The sequence below is a fragment of the Crocuta crocuta genome, unplaced genomic scaffold (genome assembly GCF_008692635.1).
Source record: "Crocuta crocuta isolate KB4526 unplaced genomic scaffold, BGI_CrCroc_1.0 scaffold24, whole genome shotgun sequence".
Taxonomy (NCBI): domain Eukaryota; kingdom Metazoa; phylum Chordata; class Mammalia; order Carnivora; family Hyaenidae; genus Crocuta; species Crocuta crocuta.
In genome coordinates, this window is record NW_027530974.1 from 5,909,622 (window position 1) to 5,927,450 (window position 17,829).

At 47.5% G+C, this 17,829-nt stretch overlaps 1 protein-coding gene across 1 annotated transcript in view; it reads left to right on the forward strand.

Moving 5' to 3' along the window:
* Nucleotides 1-17,829, forward strand: part of RREB1 (ras responsive element binding protein 1) — a 132,049-nt gene that overhangs the window by 53,724 nt on the left and 60,496 nt on the right. Inside the window, exons 2-5 of the mRNA XM_077770058.1 lie at nt 7,821-7,904; nt 11,663-11,786; nt 12,397-12,609; nt 17,551-17,640. Coding sequence (XP_077626184.1) covers nt 12,439-12,609; nt 17,551-17,640 — 261 coding nt within the window. The 5' untranslated portion in view covers nt 7,821-7,904; nt 11,663-11,786; nt 12,397-12,438. The remainder of the gene's footprint in view (nt 1-7,820; nt 7,905-11,662; nt 11,787-12,396; nt 12,610-17,550; nt 17,641-17,829) is intronic.

A 17,829-nucleotide genomic window follows, 5' to 3' on the forward strand; every position in this document is an offset into this window, starting at 1 on the left:
TACCGCCTCTTAAGTGTCTTAGTAAATATTTCTTTGACTGATTCCGGTACTGAGAGCAGTATTACTAGCTTCATTTTCCAGATGTGGGCTGAGGCTCAGAGACTTAAAGTCTCTCCTTTGGTGGAAGCCAAGCTTCCAGTCCAAGACTTTAGGCCCCACATCTTGTGCTCTTGATGCTCCGCTATGTAATGTATTCTCCTCGTTCCTGCTTCTGGATCTTACAGGATTAGGGAAAAGGGACTAAGTCCTCTTCTAAGTACAGAATCTGAAAGTCAAAAGGAGGATCTAATTTGGTCCCTCACTCTCTGCAGACCTGAGCTGTGGTGACTCAGCCTCTGCTTGAATACTTCTAGGGACAGCAAGCTCATTACCACATTTCTTGGAGCCTCATTCCATCCATGAGCAGCTCTAGTTGTTCAAGGCTCTGGTATAAAGGATTGTGGGGTCCCAGACCTGCTTGTTGGTGCCTCCCACCCAAACATTCCTGCCATGGTGGACACATGAAAAGGGTGTGCCCCCTTGTCTGGAACATCTCTGGTTCTTTCAGCCATTTCTTGGTTTCCCCCTGACTTGGTTTCCTGGTCCTCTACCTTGCTACTTCCCCTTCTCTGAATGGCTTTTCCATGGTCATCTTTGTGGTACAGAGGAAGGTACCAGAGAATTTCGGAGTCTCACAACCCCAGGCTAAAATCCTGGCCCTGCCCCTCTAGGAGCTGCTTAATAGCCAGCAAATAACCTCATCATTGCCTTATAAGGTTTGGGGAAGGATTAAATATACATAAAGTACCTAACACTTTCCAGCCCAGGGTTTATGTCACAAATAGTTAATGCCCCCTAGTTATTGGGGAAGGAGGTACTCTGAAAGACATGTAATTGGATCTACACCAGACTTCTGACATAACCTTGATTTAAATCCTGTTTGCTCTTAAGGCAATATTCTTCTTTTCTGTCTTTAAATTCCTCAGCCAAGGTGTGATGTGGCAGCCTCTCCCCACCCTTTCCTGATAAGCCAGCAGAGCAGATCTTAGGGTGGGGAAGGGTGGGGGCTTCTAAATTCAGTTTTTTGTGGGGGGGGAGACATCTTCTGCCCTTGGCCTGGGGGTAGGTGACGGTGCCCAGTGGGTCTCAGACCCTCCGCCCAGCTTGAGTGCTCCCTCAGTTAGCCCTCCCTGGCAGCCCACCTCTTCTCCTCACCCACTTCCTCAGGTAGAAGTAGGACTCAGGGAGCTGGGCAAGTAGGTGATGAAATACCAGGTCCTAGTAGCCAGTTTAGGAGAAAAGACTAGCTCACCTGGAGAGAGGGACAGGGCCACACCCTATGGGCCATCGAGCTTCCCCCACCCCCCCTCCCCCCACACAAGGCCAGGGCACTGGGTAACAAATGGCTACCATGTGGCAGCTCTGACTTGGCTTTGTGAGTCTGGCAGTAGTTAGATCCTGTCAGTAAGACATGCTCCCGGGAGAAGAGCTGCAAGGAGTGGAGTCAGCTTCTTCACCGCTAAGTTACTGACAGAAAAGCTTATAAGCCGGACTTTGCCCCATTTCCTCTGAAGAAGCCTGCCCTGCTGTGGAGAGAGAGGTACAGGAAGAAGAGTGGGGTACCACGGGTGGTTTTATCTAGCACGTACCAGAAGACCTCTCCATCTTCCCAGCAGTTTATATTTTAAATAGCCAATTTGATCTGACTCATGTAGTTAAGTTTGGTAAGCAAGAGCCCTGTCTTCCAAGTCAACACTTGCCTCCCTGCTGAAATTGTATGTAATGTAACAATCAAAATGTCCAAGTGATTTTTAGTTTTAAAAGAGAAGCTGCTTCCAGCATGGAAGCCATTGCTCTCCCTGAAGCCGCTTCTTCCCCACGCACTTTACTGAACACAGACATGTTCCTATACCTGAGGACAGTGAACATTCCTTGCCGGCAGTCAGCAGCTTATGGCATTGCTGGTATCCACGGGAGCACCTGAAACCTGATGAGTAAGGGACAGCCGCTCCGGGCGGCAGGAGTGATCTCTGCTCGATTTTTCCTTCCCCTTCTGAGGGGAAGGGACAAACTGCAGGAGACTGTGAGCTAGTTCGGAGGCTGATATGGGTTCTTTAGGGTTGCCTTCCCTCAGAGTTCTCCTCCAAGAAAGTTCCTTCTTGCCTGCCCCTTGTGGTACGCAAAGTGCTCACGAGCAGCAGAGAAATTGTGGCGGAGTGGGGAGCAGGGGTGCTATGAGGGTGTCCAGGACCACCAGAAATCCTGGCTGCAGGGCTCAACTGTGGAGAACATCCCCTGGTACCCATTCTATGAGTGATCTCTTGGCAAGTGCTTGCTGGAGAGATGGCTTCCAGGGTCCAGGGCTTCACAGAGGCCAGGCTGACTGGTTTTGTTTCCCGCGCACTGCAGGCTGGCCCTGCCCTGTCTGAAGTTCACCTCTGACGTGTCCCTGTTCCTGAGCAGCTAAAACAGGCCCTGCATCTTTAATCCCACCCACACATATACTTTCCTTTCTTCTTTTTTCATTAGTGCATTCGTTCATTCGTTCGTAGTGGTGAATACAGCCGAAGTTAGAACATAGTGGTGAATTCATAGTGATAAATACAGCTGAGATCTGAGTCTCCAGTGCCTTGATTTTGCTCTACGGCTATGATAATAAAACAGTGGCTTCCAAATCTTCACAGAAAGAAAGTTTCCCAGGGAGATCCTTGGTTTTATGTCCCGTCTTCCAGAATTCTATGTAAAGCTGAACACTGGTGTTCAAGGCTACATCCGAACCCCTCTTCCCCCGACCCCCAACCCCGCCCCTGAGAGCTAACATACAGACATACCACCCATCCCTGGAGGTATTTCTGATAGTCATTCTGGCGTGGGGCCCAAGCACCTGCGTTTCCTTCTTCCTTTCGGTCTCACTGCAGTATCCTTGACACACAGCACTGTGTAAGTTTAAGGTGCACAGTGTAATGACCTGACTTTGCATATATTGAGAATCTGCATTTCCAAGCCAAGGTCTGTGATGCCGCCACATGAGGACTATGCTTTGGGCTGGCGGTTGCTGCAGGGTTAGTGGTAGTTAACTTCTCCCTGACTGGATGAGGCTGAGGTTTCCTTCGCATGGTGTTCACTTTGTTTTTGACCTATGCTCCCTCTCCCAACCCTCTGTGTTCCGCATCTCCGGCCCCCTCCCTGCCCCGATACTTCCACAGACACCTTGTTGGAACCTCAGGACCTGAACGTGTAGGCTTTCGCATCCGAGCTCCTCTTGCTCCGGGCCTGCATTCCATTTGCATGGAAGCAGAAGTGACCCAGAGGACACAGATTGCCTCTGAGCTCACATCGTGGGTCAGTTGTATCCAGCTACTCAGATAGAACTGGGCTATTTGGGATTTCAGGCAGAGCCTGGTGGCTTCCTTCCAGTTTCCTTCTTCTTCTGGAACACAAGGTGTAGAATGTGGAGGACCCCCCATCCCCGTCCCTTTGCACGGCAAGGGTGATGGTGAGTACTTGCAGACTCCTGCCCCATGCAGTGAATCTTTCTAATCAGAGGTGAAAGTCCAGTCATGTGTCCTGCCAGAGAGGGGAAGGCAGGGGTAAAGGTGTAAGGAGAGAGCTCCTTGTCCTCTCTAGAAACAGACAAAAGTGGAAGGCTAGGTGCTGAGCCATCTGGAAGGGCAGAAATGGCCCAGAATACAATTGGGATAAGTCAGAGACTGTGACCCAGGGAGCGTATTTGTTCTCTCAAGCCCTGTGCCAAGAGTCGCAAATTTTGTCTAAAAGAAGCTTAGTGGAGTTTAGAAACTGGATTTGCTTTGCTCTACCAACATGATCTTAGGAGCAAGTTACTTAGCCCCATACACCTTAGTGTGCTCATGTGTATAGTGGGACCAGTATTCCTCCATGTTGCTAGGAGGATTAAATGAGATCCCACACGTAGTGTGTGGCAAGTAGTGTTCAAAACTCATTAGCTGGTGTCATCATCATTAGTAGTATTAGTATTAACATTGCAGAGTTTTATAACAAAGAGCTTCGGGGGTTCCTTCAGTGGGTGTGAGAGAGGCTTCCTGTGAAAGGTGGCCCCTGTAGGATTGGGTCAGGGGAGATGTACGTTCTGGGGGAAGAAAGTAAACAGAGAGGGAACCATGGAGACTGATGGGCAAGAAGGCCAGAAGGTAAACTAAGGCTGGAACATGGAGAGCTTTGAATGGCAGATTTTCTGACCACTTACCATAGTCTTCAGGGGATGAAAGTGGGGGAGGGGTGTTTTGGAGGCAGACCTCAGGAAAACGCCCAAGGCGAGGGCCCACATGTATGGTCCTGGGACCTGGGGTACTGCCCTCCCCTCCCTTCCTGACTTTCCCCTCCTGAACATGGTGGGCTTTGCCAAGCAGTGCATTCTCCCACCCCCTCTCCTGCCGCAGAGGGGGTGAAGATCTAGAACTGTCCGGAGCAGCTCACGGTGCCCAGTTGAGCCCAGCCTGCTGGAGTGCTCTATGCCACACTCCAAGGCTTCGTTTGACCAAAGCCCATGCCAGTGAGGGGGCAGGGTGGCCTGCCTGGGGTGCCGCCCTCTCCAAGGCACAGACTGAGCCCTACGCCAAGAAACACATCAACTTCCTGGAACTCAGAGCCGTCATCACAGCTGTCAGCCTTCAGAGCACACGCGAGGCTGCCCTGGTTAGAGGAGACGGTTTTGCCCCGAGCCTTGCAGGCCAGGGAGAACCGACCTTGCCATGGTGCGACACCTAGTCTGGTTTGGTTTTATCCCCAGCCCAGCTCAGACCGAGGGAAGAATGTTTCCTTCCTGATGTAGCCCATCCTAAGAGAGACATCTTGCTGCTTATAAAGCTCCATAGTAGCCAGAGCATTTTAGTATCTGAGCTCCTTTTAACTCAGACTCTTTGAGACTGTCCTGGGTTGGCCCGAACCTGCCAGCTCGACTATTCACACTAGGCTGCTCAGTCAGCAGATCAGCCATCTCAAGTGTCGTGGTCCTCAGTAGGTACGCTCAGTGCTCTAAAGCCCCCTGTTACAGCGTCCTCAGGCCTCTACTGTCATCCTAGGCATCTAACTTACCACATCTGTCCTGTAGGCCTTAGGACAGATTTTAGATTTCACTGAAGAATCCTCTGGGTTTTCAGAAGCTGAGAAGCTTTGTTTCTAGACCATCTTCCCTTTTATCTTTCATCTCCTGCTTGTTATCTCTTTGGACCTGGAGACAGGCTCCTTAATCTTTTCTTTCTGGCTTTACATAGCATTGTCCCTTATCTCCTCAGGGGCTGGGGCTGGCCCTCCCTACCCCCTCATCCTCACAGATGGACCTCTGCCCTCTCCAAGGCATTTAGCTTCCATTGGATCTGGGCAGAGCCCGTGTGGGAATGCAAATCCCGAAATTCAGCATCCTCCCTCCTTCCCTCTCTCCCTTGGGAGCCCCAGAGACCCACCCCCTCTAAATTCCAAGCCTGTGCTGCAGTCACATTCTCCTGCAGGAATCACCTTCTAGAACAGAGCCTTTCCTTACTAGGTCTTATTTTCCCTTTTTCCTTCTTTCTTTCTTTTTTTTTCTTCCCCTGAGGCGATAGTGATAGAGGTAAGGGGTATCTTGAATTTTCTTCCAAGAACTGTCCCGTACTTTTCCACTTGATGAGTTCTGTGAATCCCTCAGGCCTGGTGGAACCCCAGACAAACAGGGTAGTGACTCTTGTTACTCAGCTTGAATTGCAAGACATTCTGAATATTCAAAGCCTTTACATCCAAGATCAGAGAATGGAAGTTTCAGGGTCAAGTGTGGGGGGGGCGGGGGGTTGGCCCTCTCCCACCTTGGTTCTCTGTGTGTATTGAGATTACTTGGTGGACTTTTTAAAAGTATCTTTTTTAAATGAGGGACGGGGTTCACATTTTAATGAGAGTCTTAGTTATTCTGAAAGTGTAAATTCCAGAGACTTGTCTCTCTGATGTGTGCTTTTAACAATTACAGGGGAGCCTGGGTGACTCAGTTGGTTAAGTGTCCGACTTTGGCTCAGGTCATGATCCTGCAGTCTGTGGGTTCGAGCCCTGCATCGGACTCTGTGCTGACAGCTCAGAGCCTGGAGCCTGCTTCAGATTCTGTCTCCCTCTCTCTCTGACCCTCCCCACTCGTTTTCGTCTCTGTCTCTCAAAATAAAGACATAAAAAAAATTAAAAAAAAACACACCAACAATTACATGTGGAACTATAATTCATCTTATTTATTTGGAGATCGTGGTAGTTTCTTGAAAACAAAAAATATTTTTAAAAAACCATGGAGGTATTTCTCTTCAGACTTTCTTCGTCATAAAATTTGCTACGAATTAAGAAATGAATAATAACAGAGGGAAATTTGGCCTGTTTTTTTTTTTCTTCCACAGCATTTCATTTCACCCCCAGGCATCTTTAAGTTTGGATGGGGATGATCTGAAAGGGTGTTTTGTTTGTGCATTTCTAAAACCTCATGGGCATTTTAATAAACTTGACTTGAATCAGACTTTAAAGGAAGGTGGGTTAGATGTCAAGTAAAACCAGGATTCTTATCCTGCTTACCCTCAGATGAGTTTCTGGGGCCCCTGAACCCTTGATGCTGAAGGGAAATGTTGGGTGTAGGGTATGTGCTCTTTCCTGCGGGAAGGCCCATAATTTTTATCACACCCTTCAGAAGATTCCCGTACCCAAAAACCATTGAGAATTACTGGAGTAGTGATAAGACTTCCTGGAGGCTTACGCGGTCTCTGTCCCATTCACGGGCTGTCCCTGCGACTTACTCCAAAGAACTTTTCAAAAGAGAAAGGGGCAAAGAGAAAGATGGAGAATTGAAGCCGTGAGGTGAGGGAGTGTTCATGGCATCAGAAATCTGAGGAGCTTCTTGTCCTGGGGTTGGTGGCCCTTTCTCACCCCAGCCAGCCAGTCCTGCAGGGGGCGAGCCCACCCTAGTGCTCAGGAACTGCAAGTAAGGGCATGCAACACGATTGAGCAGCTTTTCTCCAGACTCTTCCAGAGGGGATAAAAATGAGAAGATGGGCCACACCGGGGTTTCTCAGCAGGGCTTGATTTACGTCTTCCTCTATCTTCTCCCAGTTGTGCACCTCTCCGTTTAACTACGGGGTGCTGTTTCCAGAAACCGAGAGAATGTGGCTGGAGGCTGCTGCTCTGGAAATCCTGCATTCCTGTGCTCTCTGACTTTATAGAGGGCCAGCTTTCTCCCAGGGCAGGGACTTGAGGCCCCTGGCACCCCAGAGCAGACTCGCTCAAACCCCTGAGGGGCCTGCGTTGTTTGAGAAGTTTTCTGTACCCTCCCTACAGAAAGGAGAAGACACGCGTGTGGTTCTATGTGAACCGTCGTGGACACTTCCGCCATCACTCAGGAGAAGATGCACTGATCTGTCCTTTACGTTAAGGAACTATTTGGCTCATGGTGTTTCCTCTCTTCAGCTGTCCTCCTTCTGCTCTGCTGCTGATAGCACTTAGTGCTGCCTTGTTCTCCTGCCCTTTGAACTGGGGGCATCAGCATCTGCTCTTAATATGTCCCTAAGATGCTCAGAGCTCTGCCCGGGGCTGGTGGTTCCATGCGGTGTTGCACCTGATGTGCTGGGGCATGCTTTGGAGGGTCCTGTCTGTCCAAGGCACCCTTGACTCCAGTGGATGTAACGGGCGGCTCTGTGTGGAATCAGCCTAGGAGCCAGAAGGAAGCTCGCTTATGCGTGCAGGCAGGGATGGGAAATTTTCCGTTGTCCTGTGCCTCCCGGTGTTAGGTAGAAAAAGGGATCCAGAGACAGGATCATTTCTGTCTGGTCTTATCTCCCTCTTCATGTCACCTTTTCTCTTTTTTGCAGGTTGCTCCAACTCTGTGGTCCAGAGGTGGTGGCTTTGAGGTGTGACCCTGCCTACGTCTGGACCCTGCCAGTGCCTGCTCCTCGGTAAGGGGGAACAGCTTGATAGGGTGAAGAAAACAGGCCAGTTACACTTTATGGACTCCGCTTGAGCCCCGGTAACTTCCAGCATTGAGTCTTCCTTTCTCCCTCCTCCCCACATTCCCTATGGGTTGCCCTATTTCTTCCCAAGGTCCTCCTGAGGCTTTGATGCAAAACCACAATAAAACTGTAACTCTGAGTTGTGAGCTCTTCTGATCCAGTGGGCCTGAAGTGTGGGAAGAGAAATCTCAAAGGGTGCCGAGTATTGGTCTCACAGGAAGCAGTGTTTCAGGCAGCAGATTCCTGCTTCTCCCTCCCAGCTCCCTGCACCCCCCCAAATTCAGACTGTTTGTGTTAAAAACTGGAACACCAGACCAGTCCACTTGGCCACGTCCATGAGGATGATGACTTCTTATCTGTGATTTGGGAACTTCATCTGGGTTCCCAGCTCTCTCTGGTTCCAGTTGGAAGACACTGCATTAGAATGGGGTCAGCGATTTTTATTTTGTTTATTGTTATGATTTTATGGTGGTTGTTATTTGCAGCGGTAGGGCTGATGTGGAGGATGGCGTCAGGGAGCAAGGGAAAGAAAGGAAATATTGAGACGGTTGATATCCGTAAAGAAAAAATGTGCTTTGTAAATGGACTTCAAGCTGTTCAACTTCTCTGTCATCGCTGAGATCAAATCTCAGAAGGTTTAGGGGCGCCTGGGTGGCTTAGTCGGTTAAGCATCCGACTTTCGCTTAGGTCATGATCTCGCGGTTCGTGGGTTCGAGCCCCGCGTCAGGCTCTGTGCTGACTGCCAGCTCAGAGCCTGGAGCCTGTTTCAGAGTCTGTGACTCCCTCTCTCTCTGACCCTCCCCTGCTCACGCTGTCTCTCTCTCTCTCTTCTAGAAATAAATAACACATAAAAAAAAAATTTAAAAAAAACAAAAAAAAACACAAATCTCAGAAGGTTTAGTAGGTTTGTTAGTTTGGGTTATTACCCCAGTATAGCCCAACGTCAAGTGTAGGTAGGTAGAAATGACTAATAATCCTGGCAGATTGGCCTCTGGTTAAATTAGCACCTAGATGTGCCTTAATGCTAAGGTGGATTTTTTTTCCCCCGTAACCTGGAACAATGAGCTACCTTATAATTGACCAGGACCTTTCCCTTCTTCCCTGCTGCATCCTCCCAAAGGGAGAACTCAAGTATAAGACACCAGAGCACACTGGAGTAATAAACCTAGGTCCGTGGGGCTGGTTTGCGTTGCTCCTGAAACTGCATTTGAGGGATGAGTCTAAGGACTGTGCTCTTCTTTTCAAACAGTGTAGTTGGCAGGTTCCTTTTGTTAATTACACTTTCCAGGTGGAGATGAGAAGAGTCTCTCTTAAAAAAATAATGTCGCAGGGGCACCTGGGTGGCTCAGTCAGTTGAGCATCCGACTCTTGCTTTCAGCTCAGGTCGTGATCTCATAGTTCATGGGTTTGAGCCCCGTGTTGGGCTCTGCGCTGATGGTGGGGAATCCACATGGAATACTTTCTCTCTCTGCCCTTCCCCTGCTCATACTGTCACTCTCTCTCTCTCTCTCTCAAAATAAAAAGCTTTAAAAAATTTATTTAAAAACATCTATATATTCCTACTTATGTTAAACTGGGTAAAGGAGGTAAACGTAGGTGATCTTGGTGTTATCAGTGGGTAGCGTCACACTTTACACTTCATCCAAGAAGAGGAAATAAATGTAGCAAATGTCTTCCTGCCCAGTCAAAATGGGAAATAACAAGTTTACATGGCTTTTCTTCTTTTCCAACTGGAGTAAGCCCTTGCAATGTTCAGCCCTTATGTTGTTTAGCTGTTGTGACTATAGCTAGGTGTTGGATATTTAAGACACTTAGATATAATACACAAGAATGTATTTGGATGTTATAATGACTGTAACAAAAATTATTCCTAGTAATCTGACTCTGTAACACAAATGTATTTTTGTTACTTCTGTTGTCTCTTTCCTCTCCATCTTCTCAACGAAAGAATTGAATGTAATTTTCACAATTTATAAAATGTTACATTTAGTACTAGAGGTGTTTACTCTAACCTGTATCCAGATTTCAGTAAACTCTGCCACATTTTCCTTTTCTCCTAGTAGTAGGCCAGAAGCAAGATTATCTTCTCAACTCCTCCTGTGAATCAGTAGAAAGGTTAGCTTTCTTCTTACTGACATGACATAATTACAAAAAAGAAAGTTTCTGGCCAGTTATTTTATAATTTACTGTATATTACAACTGGGCGGGAGGGGGGTTTTAGTATCGAAGGTATCCACTTATTTGAATCAAGCAGATGATTGTCTGCTGATTGATTGCACCTGTGGGGAACCGATGGTACTTTTAGAGATGCAGGTGTGCATCTGTGTGTCTGCACACTAACGTGTGTGTGCTTGTGTCTCGTTGTTTCTTGGAGAGAGAAATCTCCCAAATTTTCAAAGACCGTTAAAACAGGAAGTTTGAAGCACAGTTTTGAATGGTCTGGCATGGCGAAACTTCACAGAAAGACAGCAGTTTGGCCTTTTCTTTAACTTTGGACAGAGCTCTCTCTATATATAAATAAGGGAAGGACGTACGGGGCGAGGTGAGATCCATTGTCTTGAGTTGCATGTTTTTGCAGTTAGTCCTTTTCGTTTCCATTTGGAAACCCATGAAGTCCATTTCTCTAAAATGTCCACAAGGAAGGCACGTTTTGTCTCTTGGCCAGAGAAGTACCACTCCTGAGATTCTTTTTGGCTCTTCTGGTAAGATTTTAGCTCGAGACTTCTGAGCTCATGACAACATGGCTTAATAAAGGGATGTCCCCAGGCCCTTCCTGCTCTGCTGCTGGACACATTTGTAGTTCTGGGTGTTACCATTTGTCATATCCTAGGTCACATCCCCTAAAGTTGGAGGAGGAAACCACAAGAAATCATGATCTCTCTGGTGGTGTTCCTGAGCATTCAGTCAGCTGCCGAGATAATGAGCTTGATCTTTGACTACAAGTCCAGTGGAGGACATGTAGGATGTAAGGGCACACTTAATAAAGGTCAGTATAGGATATGAGGCTTACCTGCAAGGCTTTGGCTTTAGAATATCTTCCCAGATAAAATGAGGGAAGTAACTTACCTGCAGACTTAATTTCAGGCCATATCTGCAGCCACGCACGGTAAGGCATATAACTAGCCGGCACTTCTCGAGGAAGATAACTGGAAAAGGCTGCAGAAGTAAATTTTGCAATGGCCATGAGATGCGGAGGGTGTTCCGGTTGGTCATGCCATACCTACTCCCAGCTTTCTTTGAGGCCTGACCTCCTACTATATCGTCTAATAACTAGACAGCGAGCCTCTCGCGAATTCCTTTCCTGCCTTATCTTCAGTCACTTTTAGGTTGAGGTGGGAGGGGAGGTCACGTAGGAATCTGAGCATTTGTGGGGGACTGGCATAGAGCATGGAGGGAAATTCAGTGTGTGTGTGCGCGCGCATGTGTGTAGTTAGAAGCTCCAGAAAGTAAAATACCACAAAATCGTTTTGGCTGTTGGGAGTGACGGTGACAGCACTGTAGGGAACATCAGTTAAGGTTGAAAAACAACCACAGAATGTGGTTTTGGAAGGAAAGACATGACTTAAAATCGCCTCTCTTTTGTTCTCCCTGTATTCTCTTGAACATAGTGGCCTAAAGATTACACCAAGTAAAAGGCTTCAGTTTTTTCTTTCCTAAGTAAAAAGGCATTCACTGAAATCTTTTTGCCTTTGTTTCCCTTCCAGTGTCAACAAGTGATACAAGAGAAGAAAACAAAGAAGTGAACGCAGACTCATTTCCTACTCCACGTGGATGATAGCTATAGCAAGGGAGAGCCTTATAGTATATCAATTGGGGCAGAAAATGGAGGTAATTGGCAGTGGGGGCTGGGTTTTCCTTCTGTCCATTTTATGGGGTATAGGTACATTACCTGCTTGTATATTTTAAGGATTGGTCCTTTTTATGTTGATTTGAAGTTTGGTTATAATTCTGAGAGGATCGGCTTCTCCATTGTCTTGTACGGTTTGGGCTCCCCATTAAGAGCACTGTATTGCAGCAGGGGAGTGAAATGAGACCTGAACATTCCCATCATAAGTTGTTAAGTCTACAGCATTCCTGTAGTAGTAAATGAGTTAGGTTCTTAGGAGGGTGCTGGCCAGATGTCAGCTCCCTGGGCTGCCTAATGAAAGATTGGGAAAGGCTGAGAGATCTGCCCCTGCTAGTTTTGGGGGTTGTGTCGGTACAGATGCATAGAAAGGAAGCGAGGTTATCAGTTAGCCTTTGGTATGACAGTGTTTCATTTAGATGAAAGCTTCAAGTCATTATGGGCACGAGTGTCAGCTTGAACTGAAGGGCGGGGGGGGGTGGCCAGTCTTAGGTGTTTTGACCTGACTTACGGTTACAGTAACCATGGCCAGTGCCACCTGGCTCTGACAGAGGCTAAACCACAGTGATCACAGCAGCAATTTCCGATTTTCAGTTCTATGGCAGAAGCTTCTTAGAAGCTTAAACCCTTGACCCAATGACGTCAAGTTCGCCCATTGGCTTGGAAGGTTCAGACTTGTCTTCCGTCAACACCATGATGTCAGCGGTAATGAGTGTAGGGAAGGTTGCCGAGAATGGTGGGAGCCCCCAGAGCACCAAGTCCCCCACGAAGCCTCCAGGACCAAATCGGATTGGCAGAAGGAACCAGGTAAGTGCCTGTGTGCTAGCTGGTGACATCTGGTGGCTTCGGTCTGTGAGAACATTGGGAGAAGTTTGGTCCCTTGAGCCCCAACTTTCTAAACTAAAACCTTGGACATGGATGGACTGAGAGGCTTCAAGAGTGAACTGTTCAGGGCTTATGTCAGTTTCCTTTCATGGAGGAAGTTTTCTCTGCTGTGGTGTCCATATTGGTGGAATCCTTATTCTCTGCCCTTTGATTTGATTTGTTTGCAAACTGTCTTCACGTGACAGCCAAGGCAAAGAATTTGACCTATTCCTCTACTATGATGTGATTCATTTCCTTACTCACACAGCTGGTTAATTGAGTTTTCGAAGACGCTGCCTTGATTTTTTTTTTTTTTTTTTAAGTGTCTTCACATCAGGCAGCAAATAAGTATTGGTTTTGCTGGATCTCTCATTCAGCTTTCCATCTTTGATGAAGCACAGAGTTTGGCTCCAGAGAATGCCACTCGTGAAGTGATTTAGTCCTCTTGAATTTTTAGTGGGCATAGAATCAGGAGGAGTGGGAAAGAATTAAGGGGGTGAGCCAGGATTGGAAGGGTTAATTAATGATCTTAGAAGTCCAAGGCTCCTCCACTGGGAAATAAGAGGGATCTTCTAATTAACGTACAAATGGGGCACTTGAAAAAAGTTGTCACTCTTCTGGTAGCAGCCTGTTCACAGAAACTCAGGGAGCCTGGGTGAGCAGTGCTCATTTCTTTGAATCCATGTAATCTGAGCTGATGACTCCATGTTTAATTTTTGGTTTAACTTACTTAATGGATTTATACCAAATCCTCAGGGGGGGAAAGACAGTCTTCTGAGTTAGTCTCAAGGCTAGGGATGGACTGGAAAGTAAACCTCTTGGGCTTCTTTAAATTCATTTTCCTTTTTATTAATGATCCTCCAGTGACTGTCCTTATACAGAATTGTCTGAGCGCCATCCATGATGGTTTTCTGTAAATTCTCAGAAGTATGTTAATTAAGGCTTTGGCTACCACTTGTCCTCCAGGAAAAGTCACACGAGCCTAAAACCCCCTCCAGCAGCGTAGGAGAATGGTCCGTTTGCTCCTATCTTCCCCACAGCTGAAGCAGGGTTCAGTGATGTTCAGAGGGTTGGAGCATTGATACCTTTTTCTCTCTTTTTTCCCTTGTCTCTGCCTGCCTCTCTTCCTATGGGTACCTGAGAAAATACTCAGCCTGTATGACTGTAGCCTGAGTCGAGACGGAGCGCTAGCTCTGGGAAGAAAAGGTTTATTTCCACTCTCATGTGACTATCCATCCATTTATCCGTCCATCTCTCCATCCATCTACCCATTTCACAATATACACTTCCAGCCAGGTGCTGCAGGTGGCAAGCATTGGGGGATGAACAAGGTACACAGTCACTGTCTCCTCATCCTTCTGTTCTGCCAGTAGAAAGTGCCATGGGTAGGGACAAGCCCGGGATTTCCCCAGCACAGGTAGATTGACCGTAGTCCAGGTTATGGTCCCTGCCCAGTTTTCCTCTACCTTCTGTGCCCTCCGGGGCTCCTCAGGGCACGGGCTCAGTGTTTGCAGGGGAGGTAACCTCCGGCCCAGAGGCAACGTGGAAAGATGATGCATTAAAAACACTAGAGCACAGGGGCGCCTGGGTGGCTCAGTCAGTTAAGCATCCAACTTCGGCTCAGGTCAGATCTCATGGTTCGTGGGTTCGAGCCCCGCATCNCATGCACCATCCTTACCTGTGAGCGGGTGGGAAAGGCCGAGAGCAGGAGCCTGGGGAGAAGGCCCATCAGCGCTAGCACCGAGTTCCAGGACAGATTAGCCACAGCCGCACGCTGACACGGGTGCCAGATTGTTTCATTATGGAAGGGTTAGTTATCACATTAGCTGCTAATTTTATCTGTCAGCTCAGGAAGTCTGCTCCTTCTACCAGCACAGCCGCAGTGACTGGGTTCACAGCAGGGCCTCTCTCTTTACTGTTTAGGTTTGTTTGTAAAAATTAAATCTGAGTCCAGAGGTTTCCTTCTCCCAGACCATTGTGGATTCTGTAGACCTGCATGGGAGTCTGCGACGTGCAACTGCCCACCTCACAGAAGGTTCAGGTTCCGGTTCATGATAAACCCGGGACTCCATGCCAGAGACTCCAAGGACCTACTCAGTATGTCCAGTATCTCCCTCCAGACGCACACATGGATGGCTTTTTTAAATGTGCTGCCTCAGGAGGCTACCCTCACGGACACATGGCTTTTTAACATTTATTCCCTTTTTTCTTTTTCTTTCTTTTGTTTTTTTTAGAGAGATAGAGCACATGAGTGGGGGAGGAAGGGAGACAGAGCAAGAGAGAGAGAGAGAGAATTCTAAGCAGGCTCCACACTCCATGCAGAGCCCAATATGGGGCTCCATCCCATGACCCTGGGATCACGACCTGAGCCAAAATCAAGAGTCAGACATTGAACTGACTGAGCCGCCAGATGCCCCCTCTCCCCACATTTATTGACATCTTACTGATGAATCTTTCTATTAAAAATTTTTTTAAAAATATATATTATTCTCTAACAAAAATACCCCAGGGACTGAGTTTTGGTCCAGCTCTGAGCCCTCCCTCATTATTATAGCGAGTGCTTTTATTTTGTTGTGAATGCTTTTGTTTTTGTTGTTTCTTTTTGGTGGTTCTCGGCCAGCTCCATTCTGACTAGAGTCTGGATGGGCCGAGAAGGAGTGACACCCTTCTCTGCTCACACCTCTGGGAGGATGGTGGGGAGACTGGGAGGTATTTTTGTAACTATCTGTGGGTTAATCATCTTCCTTAGACTTCATATCTGTAATTTTTTTTTTTTTAATTTGAGACTGAGGGGCTCCTGGGTGGCTCAGTCAATTGAGTGTCTGACTTGATCTCAGCTCAAGTCATCATCCCACAGTTCATGAGTTCGAGCCCCACATCAGGCTCTCTGCTGTCAGCACAGAGCCTGCTTTGGATCCTCTGTCTCTCTCTCGCTCTGCCCCTCCCCTGCTCAAACTCCCTCCCTCAAATAAATAAACTTTAAAAAAAAAAAAAGACTTGAGAGTGAAAAATTGTGTAGTGTACCGAATTCTCAGACCCAGTGCCGCAGATTAGAAAAGCATTTGTGTCCCTTAAAATGAGGCCTGTTAGTCTTTGAAGAGGAGACAGAGGTACTGTGGGCAATTACATTCTGGACATCCTCATTCATTCGCTCCACCCCATCTGGTTTATGGTGCCATTTGTTTTTAAAGTCCTCAGAGTGACTTTTATTTTCATCATCTCTCATGAGCCAACCACAAGGGTGTTTCCTTTCTGTGCCTTGGGGTTAATCCTTTTTTTGATCAGACTTCTGTAGCATGTGGTTTAGGGCATGGGCTGTCAGAGCAGCTGGCCTGAGTTTCAATCCTGGGTCTCCTACTTAATGGTTTCCTCGTTTGGGATGGATTACTTACCTCTCTGTACCTCAGTTTCCTCATCCAGAAAATGGGATCTATAACCATGGTTGTGACATTTCTATATGTAGAGTTTAGCACATAGAACATAGTAAGTGCCCAAGAATGGGTATTATTTGCAAAGAACAGAAACTCATTCAGATGAGTACAAGTAAAAAGAGGTCTGTTGAAAGAAGTCTGAGGGTCCAGCCTGACAGATGGTGCCGTCACCTGTCTTGGCTACCTGGTCTCCCACTTCCATGAGCACCCAAGTCCTCCCCAGCTACATTCTCGTGGCTTGGGCTTGCTGCGGTGCTCAGCCCCGCCCCAGGGCTACTTGAACTTTGAATTCAGGTGTTTGTGGTCAGTTGCGGTAGTAACTTAGTCACCCCCAAACCTGGGTGCATATGAACAACTCTTGGGGAGCTTGGGAAACAAGCAGACTTCTGGGGTACACCCCCCAATTCTAATTCAGTTAGGGTGTGGTCTAGAACTGTCATTCAGAAAGCTCCCCAGGTGAGTGCTGATCAGTGGGAAACCCACTCAGTCTCTAAGCCTCTCCATTTCAAATTTCTGGGCGAGGTGTCCATGCCTTGATCCTGTTGGTTTTGGAGATGAGGGCAGACACCGGGGTGCTTGGGGACCGTGTGGGTGAGGAGGCATGTCCAGGGAAGCTCCCCAAAAGTTATTTGAAGGGAGGAGCCATGACACATGGCTAGTGAGGGAGCTCATCCTTTTCTGTAGGAAGGTAAAACTCTATTGCTTGAAGGAAGCCTGTCCCAGGTGTGTTGAGGGAACATAAAATGAGCCACCTCCTCAAGTAGTGATCTGGTTCTTTTGTCACCCTCTGTGGAAGGCTTCAGCCCAAGTGTCCTCCCCTATCACACTTTGGAAAAGGGCAGCATTCTTATTGATGAGCGGCGTCAAGCAGATGCAAGCAGCAAGTAAGGCCACGTGGATGCCTGTGGGGCTCACAGCTGGGCATGGAAGCCTTGCCCTGGTGGGGGGGGGGGCAGGGTTTTGTGAGGAGAACTTCACTCTCCTGTGTGCTTGGGGCCCTCCTGACCAGGCAGACCGTAGTGACTGGAGCCATGTAGGTGAGGCTTGGGGAGAGATCTGTTCCATTTCTACCTCTTCCCTTGATCCTTGAGGTTTTGTCAGCATTGATGGTTATTAATTAAATGGTGTTTAATAAGAACACTGATATTTGTGGAGCACTTAGCCTGCACCAGGCACTATTCCAGTGCTTAGCGTGATTGTGCTCATTGATTGAATCCTTATCACAGTGCGATCCGGGAAGTGCTATTATTTGTTCCCATTTTATACATGAGGAAACTGAGGGCAGACAGGACCGTGACTTACCCAAGCTCATACCCGGACAGGCTCCAGAGCCCATGCTCTTTGCTGATTTATTGCTACAGCTCTTTGAGACACAGGTGCTCACAACAGAACAAGAGGCACTGGCTTAATGTGTGAGTTGAACTTGATTTTCCCTTGTATTATGTCTTTGCAGGAAACGAAAGAGGAGAAGTCTTCCTATAACTGTCCCTTGTGTGAAAAGATTTGCACTACACAGCATCAGCTAACTATGCACATCCGTCAGGTTTGCTGCTGATTTCATACTTCTGTTGGAAATCCTTCTTCGTTAAGAGAGGGCAGTTTGGCCTTAGCAGATGCATTGTGGCTGCACTTAATTTAGATTTAATGTTTTAATAATCTTGAGGGGTGGTTATGAAATAAGTTTTGTGGGTCTGTGCTACTGTGACAAAATCCTGGGTCAACACAGAATACC